General features: G+C 43.9%; 1 protein-coding gene across 2 annotated transcripts in view; it reads left to right on the forward strand.

The window, feature by feature from the left end:
• The window catches only part of POLA1 (DNA polymerase alpha 1, catalytic subunit), a 300,131-nt gene extending 274,773 nt beyond the window's left edge, over positions 1 to 25,358 (forward strand). For both annotated transcript variants that reach the window (XM_007087856.3, XM_042974042.1), the window contains exon 37: positions 24,179 to 25,358. In XM_007087856.3, coding sequence (XP_007087918.2) covers positions 24,179 to 24,324 — 146 coding nt within the window. In that variant the 3' untranslated portion in view covers positions 24,325 to 25,358. The remainder of the gene's footprint in view (positions 1 to 24,178) is intronic.

Consider the following 25,358-nt stretch of genomic DNA (forward strand, 5'->3'; position numbering starts at 1 on the left):
TAAATAAATAAATAAATAAATAAATAAAATAAAATAAAATAAAATAAAATAAAATAAAGAATAAATTCTTCAACAACCGCAACTTTCCCTCAGGTAAATACCCTTGATAGTACCTTTACCTGTCTCCTCTGACATTTACCTTTTCTCCTTTTTTTTAGTTCCTTTCCCCATTAGTTTAAAATCCTGCATTTAGGGGCATCTCACTGGCTCTTGATCTCCGGGTCATGAGTTCGAGCCCCATGTCAGGTATAGTTTACTTAAAAAAAAAATAAAGTTCTACATTTAGACTTGCACTACTAATCTTATTTTATACAAAAATCGAGCTATTCAGAAAGTTCTGACTATAAATTTTCACTATGCCAAATTGGTGGGTGTTCAAAAGGATAGAATACTATCCGACTCATAGAAGAGACTTAGAATATAAGTTACTGATATATGCTATTGCATCACCATTTTAAAAATTGGTAAACAGGGGCGCCTGGGTGGTTCAGTCGGTTAAGCGGCCGACTTCGGCTCAGGTCACGATCTCGCGGTCCGTGAGTTCGAGCCCCGCGTCGGGCTCTGTGCTGACAGCTCAGAGCCTGGAGCCTGTTTCAGATTCTGTGTCTCCCTCTCGCTGACCCTCCCCTGTTCATGCTCTGTCTCTCCCTGTCTCAAAAATAAATAAACGTTAAAAAAAAAAAAATTAAAAAAAAAATTGGTAAACAATCTTTCATTACCTTTCCATTAACCATCATGTTGAGGTAGCCAGAATACCCAATTCCTTGCATCCATTCTAAATAAACTGGACTTTACTACATAAAGAATGAAATTACTAACCAACATTAAAGTGCCACATTTAGCATATATTATCAAATTAAGCATTTGCTGTAAGCAGAATCCATTTTCTTGGTAAGCTCTGTTTGTGTGGGATTTTATTTCTCCCTTGCCAAACATCTAGCAATGTATCCATTTTCTGAATATATTTCTTAAGTTTTTATTTATTTAATCTCTACCCCCATTGTAGGGCTCAAACTCATGACCCCAAAATCAAGAGTCACATGCTCCTCTGACTGAGCCAGCCGGGCACCCCTGTAGCACTTTGATTCCAAGTTCACCAAACTTGCCCCTCTGTCCCAGTTCATCAAACATGTAGTAAACATGTTCTCTCTGCCAGGCCTTCCTTGTTCTAAGAAACAAACACATAGTGTCCTCATTCTCTGAGAATCCATAATCTAATGATGGAGAGGGAGCCTGTGTCCGAGAGGGGTTCTTAATTCTGCCGGAGTGGCGGAATGATTTCTGTTCTGCTCGTTGTGAAACCTTTCCATGATGAAGAAAGCAAGGCTAGAACATTCTCCAGTCAGGAATGAGAAAACAAGCAGCCACCTGCACCCCAAGCAAGATTCTAATGACACAGTTCACCCCTGCAGGAAGAAGGTGAACCAAAATGCCCTTCTAGTCTACACCGGAAACAGGACTTTCTGAACTTGTTTTGATTTCAGACTCCAGCATTAGGTTTTTTGTTTTGTTTTGTTTTGTTTTTTTACCAAATTCTCATACTTGTATATTTAATCGTCCGTATATAGGTAATTTGAAAGCGCACCAATGTATTCTTCCTGTATAACATGTCCTGTGGAACATATACAAAAGGTCAATTCTTAAGTGGATAAGGGTGAGAAACATTATTTTTAAAGTATTTATACGTTACCTTTAATCCAGGCTTTTTCCCAAGAATCTTGTAAAAAACCATTTGAAGGGGCTCCTGGGTGGCTCATTCGGTGAACCGTCCAATTCTTGATTTTGGCTCAGGTCATGATCTCATGGTTTGTGAGTCTGAGCCCCATGTCGGGCTCTGTACTGACAGAGTGGAGCCTGCTTGGGATTGTCTCTCCTTCTGTCTCTCTGCCCCTCCCTGCCCACGTGCTCGCTCGCTCTCTCTCTCTGTCTCTCTCTCTCTCTGTCTCTCTCTCTCTCTCTCTCTCTCTCTCTCTCTCTCTCTCTCTCTCAAAATAAATAAACATTTGAGAGGTTTAGTTCAAACTAGTTTAACTTAGCTAACGCCACTTCCGTCCCATTGTGGTGAGAGTTGACCAGCCCAGGAGGGTTCCCTGTCAAAGCCTTGCCCACAGGACAGGATTGAGAAGATGGAAAAAAGAGGGTACCTTGAAATCCAAGTTGCTTATGTAGCATCTGAAACTCAGGCCAAGCAAGTGCATCCAGTGTCCGCCCAATAATAAATATTAGTAAGTCTTAGAGTCTTTATTTTAGATTTTTGAAAATAAAAATACATAGAAGTGTTAGTCATTCTTCCCATAGCTGATAGAAGACACACATTTGGGGGTGCCATCAGCACACAGAGCCATGTGTGCATAAATTAGTCCCAAAAGATTTCAGATCATCGGTAGCCATCTTGTGAGCTCAAAACATCCTCTCCGATCAGAAGAGCTCAGTGTTGAGCCCTGTGCACTGTGTGATGCCCCACCGCTGGGAGGGTCTCCGTGTGCCCTGAACTCTGTGAAGCAGCAGATAACGTGTGATGCGCCTGATGCTGTCTCAGTGCTCAACTGTCAGGCGTGTGGGCCTTGGGGAATTGAAACCAGGGCATCCGTTCTCGTACCTGCTGCTCATCAAAACTGCAAAAGGGTTGTGGCTTGTTATGGTGAACACATGTGCTCAGCCTCTACCCGAGTGTATTCAGGTTGGGTCCAGTCAGATGAGTAGTGAGTGTCGTGCAGCTATTGCCAAGCAACCAGTCATAGCCTGGGCAGGTTTTTAGAGGGCTCTTGCCTCACACTGTCCCCTGGCGCCTTTGTCCATCTCTTGAAGTGTCCCTGGCAGTGCTTGCCAGCCTCACTGCCAGTTCCCTGGAAGTCCACCCCCTCAACCGGACCTACATCCTTGCAGACGTGCATTTTAGCTGCGTGAGGGCAGACTGGCTGTGTTTACGTTTACGAAATCATGTAAATGCTATCAGTGTAAGTAAATCAATATTTTTATTGCCTTAGACTTTGAATATTATGGCTTAAAGAGTGAAAGAGAATGTAAGAATGGGTTTATCTCCTCCAAGTATTACTTCACATCTCTAATAGGTGGACCAAGGTATTATTCAGGATTTGAAAGGTAAGAAGAGGAAGGATTTCCTGAGAAAAAGAAATCTTTCATGAAAGCCACTTTTAAAGTTGGTAGAATCCAAAAGTATGCTTAAGACAAAATATTCGGAAGAACCTAGGGGGAATTATGAGCTGGTGTTGTATCTACAGCAAGACTTCTGACGGTGATGAGTTTTCTGACTTGGCAAAGTACTGTTCCAAGCCCGTCGCCTGCGGTTCCCTCCATCGCCCTGCCCAGGTGTTTTCCTTTCCTCACCTCTTTCCCCCAGCCCTCCTGCCTCTTTGTGAGCACCTGCTCTTGTTGGACCACCTCCATACCTGGAGTTTTTGTTTAGGTCTCTTAGATGTATCAGAAAGCATCCTGAGCTGAAAGAGGATCCAGAGACTCTCAGAGACGAGGGCCAGGAAGGCGACTGATCCAGAGCCTGGCCTCGTCCCCGCCTCCCATCTGCACATCAGCTCGTTCCCTTCCCTCTCCCGAGTTAGAGGGTCTTTCTCTGCTCCGGGCACACTGGACAGAGTTTGCTCACTGTGGTTCCCAAACCTGAACTGAAATAGGACCTATTCCTCATTTTCTGTCTCAATTCTGAGTCCCTGGGAAAGGCGCTCTGACCCAGCCGGCAGCTTTACCTTGTACAGAATAATTACTAGGGGCTTACCGTGGCCGCAGAAGGAGACCAACATCCCAGGGGTGGTTTTCCACAGACCTGGCTGCCACAGCTTTACAGATTACTGTGCCTGTCTCACCAAGGTCTGCATAAAGCCTGTGCCCACCTTTCTCTGACAAGACGAGAGAGCTTTTTAAATAACTTTTCCTGAGAAGGCAAGGAGTCTATTAAAGGAAGCAGGCTCACAGGGTGAGCCCTGCTTTCATCCACATCTAGCTTGCCTTTTGACAGTTAGCCAGCATAGTTGACGGGACGTGCGGTTCCTCATCCTTTTTCCTTCCATCACCCACTTCTGGCTGGGATATCAGAGAAGCGACCCTAGACAAAGACACTTAGACTTGGCCCAAGGAAGATGTGGGTAAGACAAAGAAACTTAGACTTGGCCTGAGGAAAATGTGGGTAAGGGGTACTTAGGGGGCTGGTGAAGGCTGTGATCACATTAAGAAACTTCTTCTAGATTTTATGTCTGCATCTGACCCTTCCAGGCTGACGCTGCTGGCCTCAGGCTGTGTCCACTGTACAACAGCTCCTCAGTGTTGTATCTTGCCTTTGCCATGGCACGACTGGAGGGTCCTCCGTTTTCTCAGGCTTCGAGTACAGAGCATACAGTCACCTGTTCCCTCTCCAGTTTCTTCCATTTACTTGAGAAATAGTCATTCACCAAATACAAACGTGTGCTTTCCCCTCCGGTTATTCTGAATTGGCTTCTCCATGATCTCCCCACGGTTGGGAATCCTCCCTGGGAACCACCTTCTTTCTTTGGTGACATCTGCACTGTGTTGGCTACTGTCACTGACCCAAAGCAAACCCACATATTCAGTTTTCCTCCTCAGACCTGCCCACCCATTGTGCCCTCCCAACTAGATTACCGTTCCTTCTTCTTGGGGATGCCTCCAGTTGCCGGCCCATTTTTGGATCAGGGGTGTCATGTATTTGATGTCTGAACTTCCTGGCCCTATATTCCCTTGAGTAGCTTACTGTTGATCATCATTCAGGTTTTCTTTTTTCCCCATGAAATCCCCATCCACCCAAGAGAGTATTTCACTCTTTTAAAAACTAGTCACTTAATTGAATGACAGGAGAAATTCTCACCCCAAGAAGGAGTTCTGCTCTTCACTGGGCACATGTGAAGATTGAGCCTCAGACAGTGGTTCCAAACCAGGGGTAATTTTTCCCTCCCAGGGAACATTAGGCAAAATCTGGAGACATACTTGATTGTCACACCCGGGGGGGCATGTTACTGGCATCTAGTGGGCAGAGGTCAGGGATGCTGGTGAACACAGGACAGCCTCGCAACAAAGAATTACTGGCCCGCTGTGTCAGTACGTTAAGAAACCCTAACTGGGGGCTAGTGAAGCCGATGTGGGAGGGTAAGGTGGTGAGGGGGAGGGCCTGGGGGCACTGTGCTAAATACTGACGAAACTCTAGATGGTATTTTGTCAGCTCAAGGGTCACTAGGAGAAGCAAATGTGATGATGATTTTCTGGCCCTGAGGAAAGCGGCCCCAGTCTTAGGGTCACTAATTTTCTAGAAAGGCAGCTGTGTCATTTGCTATGGAACAGTGGTTTTCATGCTTCTGCTCTGGGGATTCCTTACTTTACATTCTTAAAGTACTGAGGGCCCTAAATTCATTTTAAAGTAACAATAACAAACTCATTACATATTAACACAGAAACCCATTTTATGAAAATAACTGCATTTTCAAAAAAAAGATTATGAGGAGAGCATGTTAAGTGTTTGCACATCGTTTTATTTATTTTCTTTACTTTTTAATGTTTATTTATTTTTGAGAGAGCACGAGCGGGGGAGGGGCAGAGAGCGAGGGAGACACACAATCCCAAGTAGGCTCCAGGCTCTGAACTGTCAGCACAAAGCCCCGCGCAGGGCTCAAATTCATGGACCAGACTTCAAGATCATGACCTGAGCCGAAGTTGGACGCCCAGCTGAGTGAGCCACCGAGGCACCCCTGCACTTCGTTTTAATGGCTGCCTTAATAGAAGGCAGCTGATTTTGCATATCTGCTTCTGCATTTAGTCTGTGTCGACATCACACGTCACGTAGCCTCTGGAAACCCTGCTGAAGACTCGGGGAGAGTTAGAGTGAAAAAGACAAATTATGTAAATTACATCTTTATAAAAGTTTCAGAAAGTTTTGATTTTGGGGGCCCCTGAAAGAGGCTCAAGTTCCCACTCAGGGCACCCTGACTCACGGTTTTAAAGAACAGCTGCTCTATAACTCGGGCGTCAGTGAACCTGAATGGGAAGAAAGTTAGGCATCTTTATTTTGCCCCACCTCTAACTGGAAGTTAGCGCCCCCTTCACTTATGGACAGAGGCCTCAAACTACAGTGGTACTAGTTAGTATCTCTGATTTTGTCACCAATAGAAGTCAGAGGTATTTTCTGGTCACATTACAGTTCTTGCAGATATCTCAGATATTACTTTTCATCAGTGCTTGGAAATTGCGGTCGCTACAGTGCCAGACCTGGTCATTTAGCGCCCTCAAAGGAAAGCACATGTAGTACTATACCACAAATATGTCCTTTGAGTATTTTCATAAATGTATTTCACTCTAATTGCTTTCCTTTGTAATCCTGTGTATTTTATTTTACCTATTTAAAAACATTCTGAAAAAAAATAACAATTAAAATTAAAACCTTCTGAGAAGGGGCCCATGGGCTTCAGTAGAGTGCCAAAGAGGTCGTCCGTACAAAAATCTTTCAGAGGCCCCGCTCTAGAAAGTTACAGAGCCAGAACAGTGTCACTCGGCCATTTGGGGGGATCATTCTGGCCCCAAAGCAAGCCAAAATGGGGAAGAGTTCCAAGAAAGCAAGTTCCTGTGCCATGTCGTTGGCCTGTATCCTGCCCACAGCCACAGCTCCGGGTCATCACAGTACACAGTGCTCAAAGTGCACACTGTCCCGTTTTCCAGAGAGTTCAGCACCTTGTAATGTATATTTGAGAAAGGTTGCCATAATTCACATGATAAACTCTGGTCTTCTCAGCAAACTCAGCTGCCCCAAGAGTTCTAGATAGCCAAGGCTTTCCTCATTACAAGTTAATAAAGCTTCCTCAGTATTCCTAGGCGGGCACAGAAACAAGCTAAAATGATTGCTTCTGAGAAGGGACACGGAGTGGATGGGAGACTTTTTGTTGATTGGTTAACTCTTTAATTTTAGCGGTTATATGTGCACATAATTTGATGTATCTAAAGTTCAATATAGCTGGTTAGAAAAAGCTGTCCCCTTTCCCGTCCTGCTCCCATCCCGCAGACCTCAAAAGCACCCACTTGTAACTCGTTCCACGACTATTTCTAGTATCATGTCCTTATCTCTGAACAGCAGGCACAGAGTGCATTATCTGCTTATTTTCTACAGTGGACACTGAGGGCCTGGCGCCCTGCTCCCGCCACCACACGCGCACCGTTTCCGCCCCCCCCCCCCCCCCCCACGAGGCAGTTAGGTCATGCCTCTGGCTGGCCGGCGGTCAATATTTATATATACCATCCCTTCCCCTGGTTATCTAAACCTGCTCTTCCTCCAGTTCAAACATACCTGGTATTCTGGGCTCAGGGCCCTCATGGCCCGGCGCACAGTTGTTATGCTGGGGGGCTCCCCTTGTCTCCCCCCAGAGTCCTCGTGTCCTGGATTCTCCGGCTTTGTTTATTGTTCCTCTCTTGGGGAGAGGTAGAGTACCTCTCTTCCAAGTGGCTTCCTGGAAAAGGTTCTGTGGCAGATGAAGTGTCGGAGACCTTGCTCCTCTTAAAATGTCCTTAATCTACCCTCAGACCCAAGCACTAGTTACAGCATTCTAGACTGAAACTCCCATCTTTCATATTTTGGAAACATTGTTCTGTCTTTTTTGAAAGCTTATCTGATTCATAACCCTTTCTATTTGTGACCTTCTTCAGTGGCTTGTTCCTTTTCCCAAACTTAAAGGCTCTCTTTTGCACCTGCCACGTACACATTCACAGTAGAGCCATCTTTTCCAGTCGAGCCCTCCAGTTCCGAGAAGTATTTCTTGAACACTAAGCACGAACTGAGAAATTTTTTTTTTGTTGAGAAATAGTTTTTGAACACTAAATACCATATGCTGTCGTAAGCATGTTCTGTGTTTTAATTATTTAATTCTTACAACAACCTTATAAAGTAAGTGCTATTGTTATCCGTATGTTACAGATGAGATGGAGGTACAGAGAGGTTAAGAAACCTGGGCAGGGTAACACAGCAAGTTGACGGCAGCTAGGATTCTAATCCAAATAGTAGCTCTAAAGCACATTGTAAAACTAACTACCTTGGGCACAATGCCAGTGGTTTGTAAATTGTGTATAGAACTGAGTCTCCATCTTTGTTACAGATGTCCCCAAATTCTTTAATGGACCATTTGTCTTAATTTCACCAACTTCTATTATAGCTCTTTTTTTCCATATAAATGTCATTAGATTATGTAGGAATTTTTTTTTTTTTTTTTTTTTTTACTGTTTACATCAAATGTCATTAGCAAAGAACTGGTTGGTATTAAGATAATTGCCTAAAACTTGATTTTCATTACATGGAAAGAATGTAAATCGGCCACGCACCCTAAGATAGTATTCGAGAATGAAAGTGATAAAGCATCAGTATTCCTCTTTGCCCCTTCGGTAATAATGGGAGAGTTTTGAAATCGTGGAAGTTTACGTAAGCGTTTTAGAGGAATTTGATTTTCTTTACAGGGCAATCATCTTCATTTTTATAAAACTGACATCACTGTAAAACTGTTTTTACCTCAGGTTAAAATTTGCCTAACCTATTCTGTTGCCGACTTGAGTCATACCAGGTCACTGAAACCCAAAATAAGTATGTTCTAAGTATTGGGTAACCATTATAACCTATTTAGAGTCAAGATCCACGTAAGCCACGTTGACTTCTTTCCTCCATCACCGAGATAGCGGACATGTTCATCAATAATGTCCTGATGTGCTCATTAGATCTCCACAGAAGGAGGGGTGCCAGCAAGAGGTACAGAAGTAAATTCAGTGGAATCTCAACGGTCAAGAGTTAGGACTATTGTTCTATATGTCAGCCCCTGCACTGGTAACATTATTTTTTCCACTAATGTATTTTGTGATTTGATTTGGCCCGCGGTTTGCCTGAATGCAGGCAATTACACTTGTATTAAGGGTTCTGCTGTCTAGTTTTTCTCCATGCTGAGGGATGTCAGAAGGCGAGTATTCTGCGTCTAAAGGAAACATGAAAAATAAAAATGGAAACACCTGAAGAATGCCTTTACTTACATTAATCAAGGGGCAGCTGCTGCTCTCGGTGATGACGGCCTGTTCTGTGCTTAGCTGAGCAGGGCCCCGTGGGCCTCAGAGCAGGAATTAAGTCAGGCTGTGAGGGATGCTGCCTGTGTTCAGAGGGAAAGACCGTGTCACGAGTACAACGTACCGGCTCGGGTTAAATCAGAAGGGAGATTTTGTCCCTTCAGTTTGGGGTGGTGGAAATTACCTATATATCGCTAGTATCTGTGCAGTATGGAAGAGATTTGGACCCTGTATTTTCCCCTATCTTCCCCTTGTAGGATGGTGATTTTCCTTTAAGGACTTGGGTTTCTCTGTGTATCCACTAATAAATGGCCAGAGAAAGAGTCACCAATTAAAATCATTTTATGGTAAGTGTCTGTGTCTTTTCAACCAGATGCTTCTCTTTGTAGAACTAAGTCAGGAAAATGATTCAGGTGAAGTCTATGCATTTTGATGTTAACCGATTCCACTCTTACGGAGAGACAACCAGTTAACAACATGAAACGAGGGTGGCGATGGTTTTCGAAATGAAATAATGTTTGATGTAACTTCGAGCTTTCTCTGAACTTTGGCCAGACTGTAGGAAAGGTAGGAGGCGGGGAGCAGCTCTGTCAAGCACAGAATTACACACGGGGGAAAAAATTAATCTAAATACTGAGGGAGAAGCCTGTGTTCTCTTGCATGATATTTAGCAGCAAGAGCAAGGAGAGGGATGTTTCTTTCTTTGTGTAATGTGCTGTAGTTACAATAAACACAAGATTTCCAAATCTCAGAGGACTCTCTTGACAGTTGCTTGATAACAGCTTTTTTCATTCCATAGTTTTGACAGTTCGTGTGTGTTGCCATATCTAGTGTAAACTAAAACATCACTGTCATTCTGTTTTTCTTTTGTATGTGGCTTCTCTTTTTTTTCATCTTTAGGATAATGAAAAAGATGGGCTTTTCACTCGTAGACTAGAGGAAGGCAAGTTGTGTGTGGAGATTAGCATGTGTTTATGAGTTTTGAAAGATTCAAGTTGACAGCCGAACACTGCTTTAAATAATTTTCTTCTCCATATTGCTTCAGGAAAAGTATAAGTGGGATGTGTAAGTTTTCTCTTAATCTTTTGATAAATAGCAAATCTGAGGCATCTGTGTGGGTACCTATATTATTTGTGGTTATTGAAAAGCACCGAATACAATGAACATCCCTAGCGCTCCAGGCTGTGCAGCCTTTGAGAAATGGGAAGCGTCCCGTTCCTCGTCATTAACACCGTGGTGCCCTGTTTCCCCCTGGTGCTTTTCGGTCCCCAAGGATGCTTCCCATCATCTGCTGGATCGCCGTCCCACCCGCTTCTGCCAAGTTCATAGCTAAGTGACGTCATCGGACTGTTTTAGAAACAACAGGGTACCGCCGCCGTCATTTATTCATCTGGTCTTTGTTTTTCTAGAGTCACTCTAGAAACTGAATTGCACCGGCAGGCACTGTTTTTGAGGCTGCAGGGGAGACGACAGGCCGGGAGCACAGGGCAGGGTCACGGCAGTCTTGACTCCTCAGGTGGAAACTCTCAACTTTTGCACATGCCAGAAGGGGTCCCGTGGAATTTATCCTGGGAGACCTTCCCTCCTCCAGTCCCCATCACCTTTGATTTACAGAAATCTCAGTGAGGTTATTTTGCCCTCAAACCAAATTTGCTGTCGCGTAGCACAGCTCCCAATGCCGTCATCTGGCATGTTACAGACAAATTCCAATTACTTTTCTACTTTGAGCTATTGTTAAACACTACAAGCTAGCTGACAGTAAAATTATAAATACAGGTGTTGTCACACTACACTATAATCAGAATTTTAATTTGAATTTTCATTTGGAAAGCCTTTTTTTTTTTTTACATGAAAATGGGAATAGAATTAGTTTTATTGACAGTAAAAAGACATTTTGAAAGCTTCCTAAATCATTACCTGTATTTAGCAGGAGGAAAAATTGTATATGTCCATGTAAAAAGAAGAGTTTTATTATCACATATTTACTCATTATATTTGGTGGTAAATAAAACGGGGAAGACGTGTTTGACAAATGATTGACGGAACTCGCTGGGGTTTTGCTTCATCAGAACAATAGACAGACATAAATATATATTTTGCTTTTGTTTTGCTCTGCTATTACCGATGCAGACCTGTAGACGAAATCTTCTTCTAGCAAATTAAGTACAGCCTGTTGGGAGTCTGCATGCAATGCTCAACTTTTTTATTTGGCAATTTTCTCTTCTTATCCAGATTCATCATCCATGGTGCTTCCCCCACCCCCCCACCCCCCCGCTTGCGCGGTGGTTGGAGTGGGTTCCCTTCTCAAGTCCCTTTTTTTCCCTTGAGGCATTTAGTGTCGTGTCTGCCAGATTTCAGTGATGAGCAGCGAATTGCTTTTAAAGTGGGCATTATGCCAGTTCAGCAGCACAATGGAAAACCAATCTTCCCCCATTCTACTTTTGATGCTGTTATTGTAGCATTTTCCATAACTGCTGCCACAAAAAAAAGGGGGGGGGGAGAGATGTGCTCAATTGCTACCAGTTAGTCAAGTTAAATCCAGAGTAGCATTAAAATTACTCTGAAAACTGTTTGTCAGAGGTCATGTGCCGTCTGTGGCTGCTGCACGTAGGAGACATGTTCTGTTCTGGTGGCTTTTTTCCCTTTATTATTACCGTCACTGACCAGCTCTCTAAATAGCCCTTCACTACCTGTTTACTTATTGTCTTCACCTGCCTGTTGAAAAAATGTGTCAAACAGAAATGTTGAAAAGTTTCTTTAAAGTGCTGGAAATAGCAGGAGAGTGAGTTGTTCAGGGTGCTAGAGTTTGTACAGTGTGAAAGCACAAGAAAGTGGGGGAGCGCGAGAACATAATTCTCTGGTTTCTATAGCAAGATTACTGTTTTCTTCTTTTTAGCTTCACGTTTCAACCGCTGGGTTCACTGTTCTACTTTTTTTAATAGCACAAATGGAATTTATCCTCTCTCCATCTCAAGTCCCCCCTCCCCTGGCTTTGCTCGTGAATGAAAGCGACTCCTACTATGGCTGCAGGCCAGATGGCAGCTGTATATGTTGGATTGGATGCTTTTGGAGTGCGCCATATTTTTAAAATCAGGGCCAATAGATGGACTATTTTGAGAGTGGCAGTAACACTGCAAGCCTGCCCCATTTCCTAAGAATTTATTTGCACTTTTAAAATGACATAAATATCCTATAATCTGTGCTTAAAATAATCGAGTTGTGATCTCTTAGGTGTATTGCGCTAATAATAAAAGCAAGTCGGATTTCTGGGATGCCTTTCTTCTAAAGACTGTGGGTTTATTTAACCGTGTGCTATCTCTACGGGATTTTTTCTCTTTCCGTTAATCCTATCCATAATTTCACTGGACTCTCAGCCTTATGAAGGCAGGCATTTTTGTCCATCTTGTTCACTCCTGTAGCCCCAGGGCTTAGAACATTATCTGGCACGTAGTAGGCACTTGGTAAATATTTTGTGGAATGAGTTAATAAATGATTTGTGCTTCTCTTGTGGTTTCATGGAGTTGTACCCTGTTTACTTATTTATATATTTTTTAATCCAGCTGGAATGCCAAACTGTGGTCCTAAAGCACAGCCATCATAGTAATTTATCTGTTGATCCTTTAATTCACCCCACCCTATCGCAAGTTGTACCTGACACCCGGTGGGTACTCAGTAGATGTTTGTTGGATGAACAAGTGGAAGAAGTCTGCACAAAGGTTATTTGCCAATAAGGGATGTAGCCATTTGGTGGTAGATAAGGGGGTAGTTTAGTGTGTCCCACCATGAGTATTCATAAAGAGTCTACGAATTCTCAGTCTTAGGTTGGTCCAGAGGTCTTTCCCAAAGATTACGTTGGTTTTCTGGGCTTACGTTCACGCATATTTCGGATCTATGTTCTCCTTCAGTTTCTAGTTTGAGAGCATTTGAATTTCTCCTAAAGCAGGAGAGGAAAGACTCCAGTAAGGCTGCAGTCAGTATTCATAACCAGCCCACTCGCCAGTGCCGTCTCCATGAATCCATTGCACGCTCTCCAGAGTGAGTGGTCCTGTCTTAACGTGGGAAGGAGGCCGCCACCCATGGTGGGAGGTATGCATGATAGCAGGTAGACCTCCCTCGGCACCGTTCGCCTGTCACGTGGAATCGTGGTAAGGCATTCTGTTATTCTGCTCTGTCCTTCACTACCTGCCTCCCCCAGAACGCTCTGCTTCCATCTGCGAAGTGAGGGAAATGCAGGCCCAGAGGCTGCTTACCAAGGTCAGAGGCTTCAGAGAATTCAGTGACTTAATCAAGAACTGTACCACGTAAGAGACATACTGCTTTCCCTTTTAATCATTGAGTTGTAAATGTGACATAGCTTTAAATGGATAGCAACAATTTGCAAATCAGTAAGACCCATTTTGTAATTAACTTTGGACTAAGCATTAAAAAGTATACATTGAGGATTATCATAGTAAAAATGCAGAGCAGTGTGGGGATTCTTTCTTGGCGGCTAAAAGTGTGCATATTAAACATACAGAAATGGAGGTAGTGGGTTTCTCTGGCTACTGACAGATTCTCTCAAACGAATGCCTTGTTAGAAACCTTTTTTTTTTAAGAGATTTTATTTCGTAAGTAATCTCTCCACCAAATGTGGAGTTCGAATTCACAACTGCTAGATCAAGAGTCACACACTCTTCCAACTGAGCCAGCCAGATGCCCCAGAAGCCTTTTTTGTTTTAAGTAGCAGATAAAAGAATATTCCTAAGTTATACCATAAGGATTATGAGTTTATTTGAGAGGAATCTGGAATGTACAATAAGATGTTCTCTGATGTGCTCATTCCATCTCTTCTCCAATACTATTTGACCTTCATCCAAGAAAAGCCAAAGAACATACTGAAAGAAGGATTCTGATTTTAATTAGAGCAAATTTAAACATCTATAAAGTAGAACATTTTGCCTTACATGTCCTAGCATCAACATATTACACAGGGGGAAAAACGAGGATGTTCACTGTAGCATCCTGCATCAGCATTTGTTAAAGTTCCAAGGATACTGAGTTGCCCGGGCCAACTGTGGAAAATCTTATATAAGAGTACTGTGAGGAGAACTTGTGCCTTTATTATTTTTTTAAATGTTTATTTATTTTTGAGAGAGACAGAGACAGAGCACAAGTAGGGGAGGGGCAGACAGAGAGAGACAGAGACAGAGAGAGGGAGACACAGAATCCGAAAAAGGCTCCAGGCTCTGAGCTGTCTGCACACAGCCCGACGCAGGGCTCGAACTCCCCAACCGTGAGAACATGGCCTGAGCCGAAGTCGGACGCTCAACCAACTCAGCCACTCAAGCGCACCCCCCTTTTCTTTTTTTTTTTTTTTTTTTAATGTTTGAATTTGTGCCTTTAAAAACAAAAAATAACTCATGCAGGCTGGGGAGTAGTAGAATAAGAGTTTCTCTTCGTGTCCCTCCACCAAGAGCATTTAGAGGAAAGAACATGAAGTAGATGTGTGACCTTGCAAAAAGCCTCCTGGTCTGTTTTCCTCGTGGGTATAGTGTCTCTTCTGTTTAACTTACAGGGTTATTGTTAGGATGAAACAATAGGATGTGTACCTTTGTAACCCTCTCTATAATAGGAATTGGCTAATGTTTTCCTATCAGGGGTCAGATCACGAATATTTTCAGCTTTGAGCCCAAGATGGGCTCCACTGCCACTGTGCACCTTCCCCATTGTAGCTAGAGACGATGCAGTAACAAATGGGCATGGCTGTGTTCCAGTAAAACTTTATTGACTCAAACAAAGGGCATCGGGGGTTTGGCCTAAGGTCCTAGTTTGCTAACCTTTGACCTGTAATAATGAAAGGTATAAAACATATAAAATACCAAATATTTGCTTGTTGTTCTGAGTAAATAGCCCACCATCTCGGAATCAGCCTGTGAGGTCACTGTTTGCCTGTCATCGTAAGGAGAAAGGCTAAAGGGACAATCTGTTTCAAGAGAAAGTCACCTTCGGTAGGTTTTGGTCCAGGCTTCTGAAAGTTTTATAGATTCTGCAGAGAGAATTTCATTCCGTTCAGCTTATATTTATCGATGACTTCATTTAGGCCACCTAGTCTCACAAGCCTCCAGCCTTTTCTTTAAGAAAGTGTACCTTCCTTAGGACAGTTGGTTTCTACCGAGCCTTGATGTTACTTGTGGTAGGAAAAAGATTCCGGTATTAAAATAGCTAAGTAGGGGGTGCCTGGGGGGCTCAGTCAGTTAAGCATCTGACTCTTGGTTTCAGCTCAGGTCATAATCTCAGGGTTTGTGAAATTGAGCCCCATGTCGGGCTCTGCTCTGACTGCACGGAGCCTGCTTGGGATTCATTCATTCATATTCTCTCTCTCTCTCTCTCTCTCTCTCTCAAAATAAGTAAACGTTAAAATATATATATGTATATGTATATATAGATATACATGTCTATATAGACATATATATACATATATATGTATATAGACATGTATGTCTATATAGACATATATATCTACATATATATACATATCTATATATACATGTATATATACATATCTATATATACATGTGTATATATATATACATGTGTATATATAGATAGATGTGTATATATATATATATATATAGATAGATATATATAGATATATATAGATATATATATATAAAGGAGCTAAGTAGGGTGGAGAGCTGTCACCTCTTACCTCCCCTGGACAGTCCTGGAGTCTTTGGAAGAGTTGACAAAGAGGGACAGTGGCTATCTTGGTGATTAACCAGGTAAGGTTTCAAGGTATATGGTCAGTTCTTTTGAAACTGCTGGAGAATCCTACTTAAAGAGTGTCACTGATACATTCTGGAATTAGGAATGCCCCACAGTCTTCGAGTTTCCAAGAGACAAAAATCACATTAGCTTAATGGAAGAACTCATCCCAGAAGGAGTACAGGGTATCAGTTCATAGAAGTTAAGAAGGTAAAGGTTATTAATCCTGATATCCTTAAAACACTGGTTTATTTCAGACTTCATAGTTGGTTTGTAGGTGGCTGGACTTCTTTAATATTTATACTGTATCTGATGAGTCAGAAATACAAAACCACATCCATTTTACATAAACATTAAATCTGGAGCAGCTGAAAAATGTATCTGGTACAGAATTAGCCTTCGTGTATTTTCCTTGGGTGTAATGAGTTTGATGGTAAGCAGTCATTTAAGTCTGCCTTTGACTCTCTCTGCTTTCTCTCAGATTTCTTAAGGTCTTAGATTTCTCCCATCTCTTAGACCTTCCACACTGAATCTGTGAGCTTTTTGTAATATATATCCCAATCAGTTGACAATTAACCAATTTATTCATGTTTTCCTGTATTCCTGCCGTTTATCCAGGGCAGTGGCCCTCTGCTAGGCAGTTTCTAAGATGGCACCCAGTGCTCCCTGCCTGTTGGCACTCACTCTTGTGCAGTATTCCTCTTCCCTTGAGTGTGGGCTGGATTGAGTGACAAAAGGGGTAGGATGTTATTTCCGAGATTAGGTTACAAAGGATTGCAACTTCTGTTTTGAGTGCATTCGCTTGCTTTCTTGCTCAGTCACTCTGCTGGAAACCAGCTGCCATGTTATGAACTGTCCTGGAGGCAGTCTGCATGGTGAAGAATCGAGGCCTCAGTCCAACAACCTGAGAGGAATGTATAGTCACATATTATATAAATATGTTGCCAGAATACCTGTTTCGTTTGGATTAATCAAAAATGCTCACGTTTTTCCCTCCTCAAAGGATGTAACTAACCGTCTTGGGTAGGACATCTGTAGATGCCTACAAGTTGAGAGGGAATGGACACTACCCATGAACAAAGATGGAACCCAGGAAATGCCAAGAACTCTTGGAGTAGTCGTAGGTAGCTGCATCCATCCCCATTGTGCAGAAGGGAAAGAGTGTTAGAGGCAGCTTGCTTTAATGTCAGGATCTAGGAGGGCATGGCCTGTTTTCTGTCCTCTGTCCAGAAAGTGGCAGTGGCCTAGATGCTCATCATAGCATGGCTGTTACTTTCATGTCCCACTGTGGCCTATCCATCTTTCCACCTGTTTACGTGGATCAGAACTGTCCCTGCTACAATAGCTTGGGCTGTGAGAACAGGAGGCTGGTGAGAACATCAAGATTAGAAATGATATGTGAGGGGTGCCCAGTTGGCTCAGTCAGTTGAGCATCCAACTCTTGATTTTGGCTCAGGTCATGATCCCAGGATCGTGTGATCAAGCCCCACATTGGGCTCTCTGTCTGCCCCTCTCTCTACCTCATGCGCGCTCTCGAAAGAAAGAAAGAAAGAAAGAAAGAAAGAAAGAAAGAAAGAAAGAAAGAAAGAAAGAAAGAAAAGAAAGAAATTGTATGTGAACCATAAAGACGCAGTGTACCCTTCTTAGATATTTTTGGTGACATGCGCCTTTGTAAGACTGAGGTCTTCAAGAAGAGTGGGGGTGGGTGGTGGAGAATGTTATTTCAGTACTATAAGGCTGTTGAGTCCATTGCAATTGGATATACCTGGGAATCTGTAGTTCTCGTCCTCAGTGGAGGAGGTGTAAACTTAGCAGGATCTGGGAATCTTTAAAAAGCCAACAAACACATTTTTCACCTCCCTTTTCTCCACAAGAACCTATGAGAAATGGGGTCAGGTGATGGCACTGGATGGATATGTTGAAAAAACAAACTTCCCAAGTGATTCTACTTCCTCCCCTCCTTGAGCAACACTGACCTGGGGCGACTCATCTTTGTTCTGGTCTGTCACAGAGCATTAATTAGACATGAAGCAGCTTAGAATATTCCCATTTGCTCATGATTTCATGTGTATTGGAAAATAGCGCTCACATCAAATTCCACTGTTCTTGGGGCGCCTGGGTGGCTCAGTCAGTTGAGCGACCGACTTCGGCTCAGGTCACGATCTCATGGTTTGTGAGTTCGAGCCCCACGTCGGGCTCTGTGCTGACAGCTCAGAGTCTGGAGCCTGCGTCTGATTCTGTGTCTCCCTCTCTCTGTCTGCCCCTCCCCCACTCCAATATAAATATCCAATATAAATATCCAATATCAATGCTCTCTGTCTCCGAAATAAACATTAAAAAAAAAAAATTAAAAAAACTCCACTGTTCTTGCCATCTCTCCCATTGGCTTTGATGAAATTGCAAGCTTGTAACTTGTTGCGATGGTGACCGGATGGATGATGCATGCAAATGTTAAATCACTGTATCGTACACCCGAAACAAATACTACGCTGTATGTTAACTACCTGGAATTTAAATAAAAACTTGAAAAATTAAAATTTTTTTGAAAATTAAAAATAAGTTACAGGCCTGTAGTAGTAGCCCTGCCTGGAGACTTGGGGTCAACTAACATGTTGTCTGCTGGGTCAGTTAACCCTGGTCTTTGATAGAGCGTGTCTTTGATCAGACTTCCTTTCATGTTGGAAACCTGCTTGTTGTTTGAGGTCAACATTTTGTTGCTACTTTTTCCGCCCAAATATAGAGCCATTTGGAGAATAGAATTTTTTTTGCCGGTTGTTCAGTGTATCCAGGACAGAGTTCTGATAGTTAAAGTGTACAATACGCTTGTATACCACAATGATGGCTCTTTTTAAACATTAGGGTAATTTTGAAAAATTGCAATAAAGTCATTGTAATTCATAGAGCATGCTATAATGCAGAGATACGTGTAAAATACAATCTGTGTACCTGATTGCAGGTAACAGAGTTAAATGTGCCAGCAATTTCAAACACAGTTTGATATTTCCTATAATAAAATATAATGCAAAAAAATTAAATATCCAATATCAATGGATTCTAAATGGTTCTGATATTTCTTTTTGTCCTTTCCCATGAAGAGTAATTTATTTCCCTTTTTAAAGTGTGGGCAGAGTGATTACTAGCGCACTGTAATGTAATTGTGTTGCATTGATAAAATAAAAATTGTCCTTTATCTGTGTCCTGATAATGTTCAATTTACAGGCTGGCTTCTCTGCCACCTCTTCAGTGCTTTGAGTATTCCAGCTCTCCTCCCTTCCTGCTCTGAGAGCGCACAGAACTGTTTGAAATCCACTGGTACAATTGTCAAATCAATTATTCATTCTCTGCAATTATGCTCGCACAAAGAACATTTTGCTGGTCTGAATGATGATTAAATTAACAGCTATTCCAGCTGCCTGATAACATCTAATAGAATATTCATAAGCCCAAAATGGAATGAATTATCTCCATTAACTTCATCATGCTCACTTAATTACATGCTTGTTATTGTATTTACACCTTGTTAGATACCGCTGAAGCTGATCCAGTGGCTGGCCGGGAATTGGAAGCGTCTGTCATGGGGCAGTTGGAGCGCGTTTTGTAGGAAATGCTATTTATTTTAAATGCTCCACCTGCTGGGAGCCGAGGTTAGTCAGCAGCACTGAGATGAATTGGGAAACGGGGTGTAAAAAGAAATAATGTGCTTCTGACAGGCTCCGTGGCTTTTAAGTTGCTCTCATTCAGCCACTTCACAAAAAATTATTTTATTCCATCTCTCAGTGATGATGACATGATTGCTTTTGGGTAATCATTTACCATTCTGATTTTATTTTTTGAAGTAAATTGTCTGAAGTAATAGGTTCTTGGAATTACAGCATGCCTTGCTTTTTTCTTAGAACTTTATTTAAGCTTGTCTTCCAGCATTTAACCCGAGTCCCCTCTTTCGTTTGATCTTCTAACTTTATTTATACAACAGTGCTTAATGACCCTGCACAATGTGTTTTTTTTTTCCCTTCTCTGCACCCCCCCAAAAAAATTCTGTCCAGTGTGGTTGACAGTACTTTTTATAACCTCAGCAAGGGGGCTGCATGGGCAATTTTCTTCCGACATGACAAATACAAACACCCCAAACCCAGCCCTGATAGAATCACTTCATCCAGTTGAAAGGAAATTTTTGATCTCTTTCAAGGTGACTCTTTCTCCACTGAAATATGGTAAGGGGTACCACTCTCCCCTTCTATTTTTCGCTGTAGAAGTGGCATTCTTTACATTGGCTTGCCCTGGCTCCTCCCTTCTCCCATCACCCTCTGCTCTTTCCCACACTTGCACTGACCAGCCCTTCCTGGTGGGGGGCCCTGCAGCACCTCAGTCCTTTTGGAGTGTGAAGGGTCACTGTTCACCACCACCAGGCTGTAGCAAGTCTGTGTTTATTGAACATGAACCAGACCAGTGGTGGAGAGAATTATAATCACACTTCTAAATACTTGTCAGATCGGCCTAGTAGAGTACTTGAGCTAAACCATGGATATTTTATTCTGTTTAAAGGCTGTATTTTGGTATCAACAAAAAAGAAGAGAAAAGGAAAACTGGAGATAATTACTTAGAAGTAGGAATGGAGCTGGATAGGGGACTAACAGACTCTTCAGCCCTGAGAAATGCGTTCGCGTCTAACATGTGATTTAACGGGCGAGAATGGACCTCTAGGCGTTGGTTAGTCAGTAAATGCCTCATACACTGAGTGTGCCTGGCATTGTGCCCTGTAAAGTTGTTTCTAAAGAACTGAATGGAAGATGGTATTTTTTATTTCTCGTTTTGAGAAGTGTTTCTATACTTGTTATTTGGTTTGGGGCCCTGAATGTGTCTGTCTTTGAAACATGGCTATCTCCTGAGATCTTTCAGATACCGTGCGTTGCCCAGACTCAGATATCGATTGATATTCAGGAGAGAGCTGGCCAGGCCAGAGGCTCCAACAGTTCTCTATAGGTTGGGTGGTTTTAAATCATGAAGTGGCTTTCTTTCAGACTTCCTAAAGCTTCCGGGGCGGCCTTCCACCCCCCAAGGCAAAGCTCACGGTGCACTGAGGGAGGGAGGGAGGCTATGGATTAGAACCGGTTGGGAAAGCTGAGAACTGTATAGTGGGAAGCCATGCAATTAAAAAACTGACTGAAATTATTACCTGATTTCATAATTGACAGAATATTTAATTCAGATATAGTAAATTGACACACCTCTACACAGAGACAATTATGACTGACTGTATAACACCTGACAGAATCAATTATAACTGACTGTTGTTTGATACCTTTGCACGGAAATAAATGAAACAGACATTCAGAACAGAGACGGCTGCTGCCTGTGTGCCTAAGCCTGCTTTAATTAAAATAAAATAATCAGGAGGCGATGTTAAAATGTCTTTGCCTTGTGGTTTCTGGTTGAGTGTGTTTCCTTAAGTGCAGAAGGGGTTTTACAAAGAGTACAGCCGAAAAGAGATGTTTGGTTTACTGACAGGGAAACAAAATATCCGAAGTAGACACGGTTTCCTTAGATGGGAGAATACTCCCATTTTTTCAGACAGTTCTAACATGTGACTGGATCAGTTAACTTGCAAATAAAATATCTAAAGACAGGTTCGACTGGCAGGTGATGATCTAGGTCATCCCAGATAGAAAATACTATAACTTGCCTGGTTTTGAGGTTTTAGATTCTAATCAGTAGAAACCAACTTTTAAATTAGCAATTCATGTCAGTGTCTGATAAAATATTGTGTGAATAATATCTGGGCTAACTTGTTTTTCATTGTTTTCTTAGGAGTGGGGGCAGGAGGTTTTTGGTAATCAGCATATAACCCTAAGGAATCAGCATGTAGAAAGGACCTACAGTAAGCGTTATTCCCCAGGAAAAGGGGATTCGCTTTGCGGGTGCATTCGGATGAGTGATTTCCGGTGACAGCGCAGCCCTCTGGAGCATATTTTGCTGATGCCCTTGTGTCTAGGGAGAGCATTTCCTTCTTTAGTCAACGAAGGTTGGATTTTTTTGTGCTGGTTGTTGAGACAGCAACAGCCACGGCCCCTGGCATCTCTGTGGACTGGGATGAGATGATCTTCTCTGCCTCTTGCCTGATGGCCTCTTGGAATCTTTTAATAGTTGTCGTCACCGCATGCCTGATGTGCAGTGACTCTGCCCGTGGCCTCTTTGCCGACTCCCAAAACCAGAGCACGGAGAAGGAATCCAATTTTGCTGGCCACATTAACTTGTTTCCACCATTTAACACCGGTATTTCCCCTTGAGTTCTACAGTGGTGGGGGTAGCAGTACAGGAAACAGGATAGTGGTTTCAGGTGAAGCCTAATGCGGGGGGCCTAGGTGCCTGAAGGGGGCTGAGAAAAACCACAAAGAAGGGGCGAGCCCTTTTCCCCCCTCCGCACCCCCGTCTGACGCGCCTGTGCCAGCTCGTGCAGTTCTGTTTCCTAGAAGACCTTCCATGTGTTATTGATTAAATTCTCTTTGGGGAAGCAAGCGGGAGCTTTTATCTGCATGTCTAACTGGCGTGCAATGGTGCCTTGGCCGTATTGACCGGCTATGGGATATGCTGGCGGTCACACTTGTCTTTCACGAAGAAGAGCACCGAGTGACGCTGGTTGTCATTCTAACTCTGCTGTGTGGCAGCGTAAATAGTCCCCTATCTAACCAACCTGGTGGGAAAAGTCAATATCCCATCAGCAGAGGAGGTAAACACATCAGGAGCGATGCCCTCTCCCTTCCTCCCCTGCTCCTTATTCCGGCAGCTCTTTAAATGTGCTCCCCAGTCAGCACCTGCGTTCGTGTCATTCACATGCGCCGGGTGCCGGCCTGCTGCTCTGGCCTGCAGGGAGGCGGCCGCCGCTCCGGGCCATTGTTGTGTATTCCCAGACTCTCATAATTAGAACTTTCAAAGTGTCTTTCTGTAGTCGGTAGTCGGCTACTAATGCCTCCCCTCTCTCTCCTCTCGCCTCTCTTTTTCCACCCCCTTTGGGCATTTAAATCCTCTCCACCAAACTTTTTGCTGTTGTTTCTTAAAAGGCACTTGACGTAATTTAGAAAAGGTTGTGGAGGACGAATGTGAATGTGGAGCTAAGGAACAAAAATCTTGAGCCCCAGCTTTAATCTTGCGGGTGTTCGGTAGATTGCAGTGTTGCTCTGTTGTTTCGGTGGGGTTTTTCTCCCGGTGGTTGACGAGTACTCCCTTCCTCGATGCCTGATGCCATGCTCACCTGTGCCTGTGCCTGTTCCGGGGGCACCGGGGAGGGGTGACGGTAGGGAGAGGGGGCGCACTAGGGTGCCTGACCTTCGAGTAGGGGCTCAGGGTTCTGGCCCCCCCCGGACTCGCATGTCCCTGTCACACATTTCCGGCTCTGTGACCTCGGGTGAGTGGCTGGACCTCCCAGTCTCTTCAGCCAGCAAACGGGGGTTAAAAAAAACAACGTGGACTTCGCCAAACACATCACAGGGTTCCTGAGCAGCTGTGAACCAAAACTGTGTCGCCTTAAGCATCCTGGGCAGGGCTGCCTCCCCTAGGGATCAATCACCCTTGTCCTCAAAAGATCACACCTCAGTGTCTTGGCCCTGCTGCTCCTTGAACCAAGTGTGCAAGTAGCAGGCTGTGGGGCAGGAAAGGAAGGACCTTCTGTGCGGCTGGCAGTGCCCGTCTCCGAGTGGGCAGGCCAGGCATGAATGGGTAGAAGAAGCAGGAAGCGGAGGAACGGCTGCCGCATGCCCGGAGTCCACAGGTACACGGTGTGGATGGAGAAGAAAAAGCAACCTCGCCACCGGACAGGTGCCCTCCAGACAGCCTACCCCTCACCTCTTCCAACACAGGAGTCTTGAGTAGCAGAGGGACACAGACCGGAGGGCCTCAAAGAAGCCGACTAGGCCCAGCTGCTCCTGGGAGTTGACTCCGGGAGGCCCTGGCTTCTTTTGAGACAGTGTTTCCTGCCGCATCCATACTTTGCATTCAGTTGCACGCATATGCTCGACAGCGCTGCGAGAGTGGTGGCTGCAGGTGGAGTTCACCTTGGCTGCTGCACGTGCATGCGCACCTGCAGTTCGCATCCGTGGAGCGTGGCCCTGTCCCCCGCCCCCGGAGTCAGCTAGGTGCTGGGAAGCGGCGCGCAGGGTAGAAGAACCAAGGCTTCCAGAGAGGAACCTAGGGAACTCACCCGCACCCCTGGCGTGGGACTGGCCCCTGGTGTAGACCAGCAACGGGGCACCAGGAGGACATCTGAGACATGGAAGTGCAGACAGGATCTGCGCCCTCTTCTCTGGTGCTTGAGGGATACTGAATGGTCTCTAAAGACGCTACCTCTGAGACTTGTAATCCTTTTATTTTTATTTCTTTTTAGATAAATGGAAGAAGCAGTTTTTTACCCCCAAAGTTCGTCAGGACTACCAAAAACTCAAGAACACGGCAGAGCAGTTCTTGTCCCGAAGTGGCTACTCCGAAGTGAACCTCAGCAAGCTCTTCGCAGATTGTGCCGTGAGGCCCTGAGGGAGCCTGCGATGCAGGCAGCAGGGTGGGCGACCCCACCGCCTCCACCCCTCCACCGGGGTCCTGACGGTTCCCTCTGGCATCGCTTTTCCTTTAGGACTGCGTGCGTGCGTGCGTGCGTGTGTGGCTTGGGAGGGGAATTACTGAGGTGGGGGCGAGTGCAACAGTATTTCATCTACCAAATATCAGAGCATCATAAGAGCCTTCCTATTACAACGTATCATCTACTGCGGAAACACAGCCTAGAGCCAGCTGCGCATCTGGGACTCGATTTCTAGGGGAGAGGTCCGTGAAAGACAAGAAATTAATTGAGAGTGGCTGGAACGCAAGGGACCCCACGCTTTGCCCCAGGGCCTTCAGCAGAGGTGCCCCCAGAAAGAGTTATGAAGGCTGGTAGGAGTGCTAACATTTTATTTTGCCTTTTCACATGCCAGTTAAACCCAGTCTGAACCCCACTATTGCCCCAGTCGCTGGCTCCAAGAGTGGCTGTCCTTTTTAGTCCGGTCTTTTATATAGGTAGCCGAGGGGTGGGGTAGAGAAGCCTTGCGTCTCCTAAATAGGTGAAACAGAGCCTACTTGTTTATTGAATTGCTCCCGCATTGCACGCGCACACGTATACTGGGCAGGTGTTTTATACTCGCATTCCTTTTTGTCCCCTTAAGTAGAAAATCCAGGTAAAGGTTTCTGCAGACAGAAGCACATTGAAAATAATTTGATATCCTATAACATATCCTTTCAACTGTGTAGAGTTTGGGGCAAGGGTCATTGTGTTGTATTCAGAAGAAATTGGGAGGAGGTTTGGTTAATTGGCCCTGGTGCGGTTGTGTGCGTGTGTGTGTTTTCATTTCTTCGGAATGGTGCCCTCTTTGCCAGAAGCCACATCTATTTCAGTATAGCAGCCTTTCCATTCTTACATTATATGTAAGGTTATACTAACAAGATATATTTCCCCTGTACACTATGCTATATTTTTTTAAAAAGTCTACCTGTCTGTTTTTCTAAGAGAAAAATATGCCATGTGTGGTTTTTTTTTT

Source organism: Panthera tigris, chromosome X, assembly GCF_018350195.1.
Source record: "Panthera tigris isolate Pti1 chromosome X, P.tigris_Pti1_mat1.1, whole genome shotgun sequence".
Lineage (NCBI taxonomy): Eukaryota > Metazoa > Chordata > Mammalia > Carnivora > Felidae > Panthera > Panthera tigris.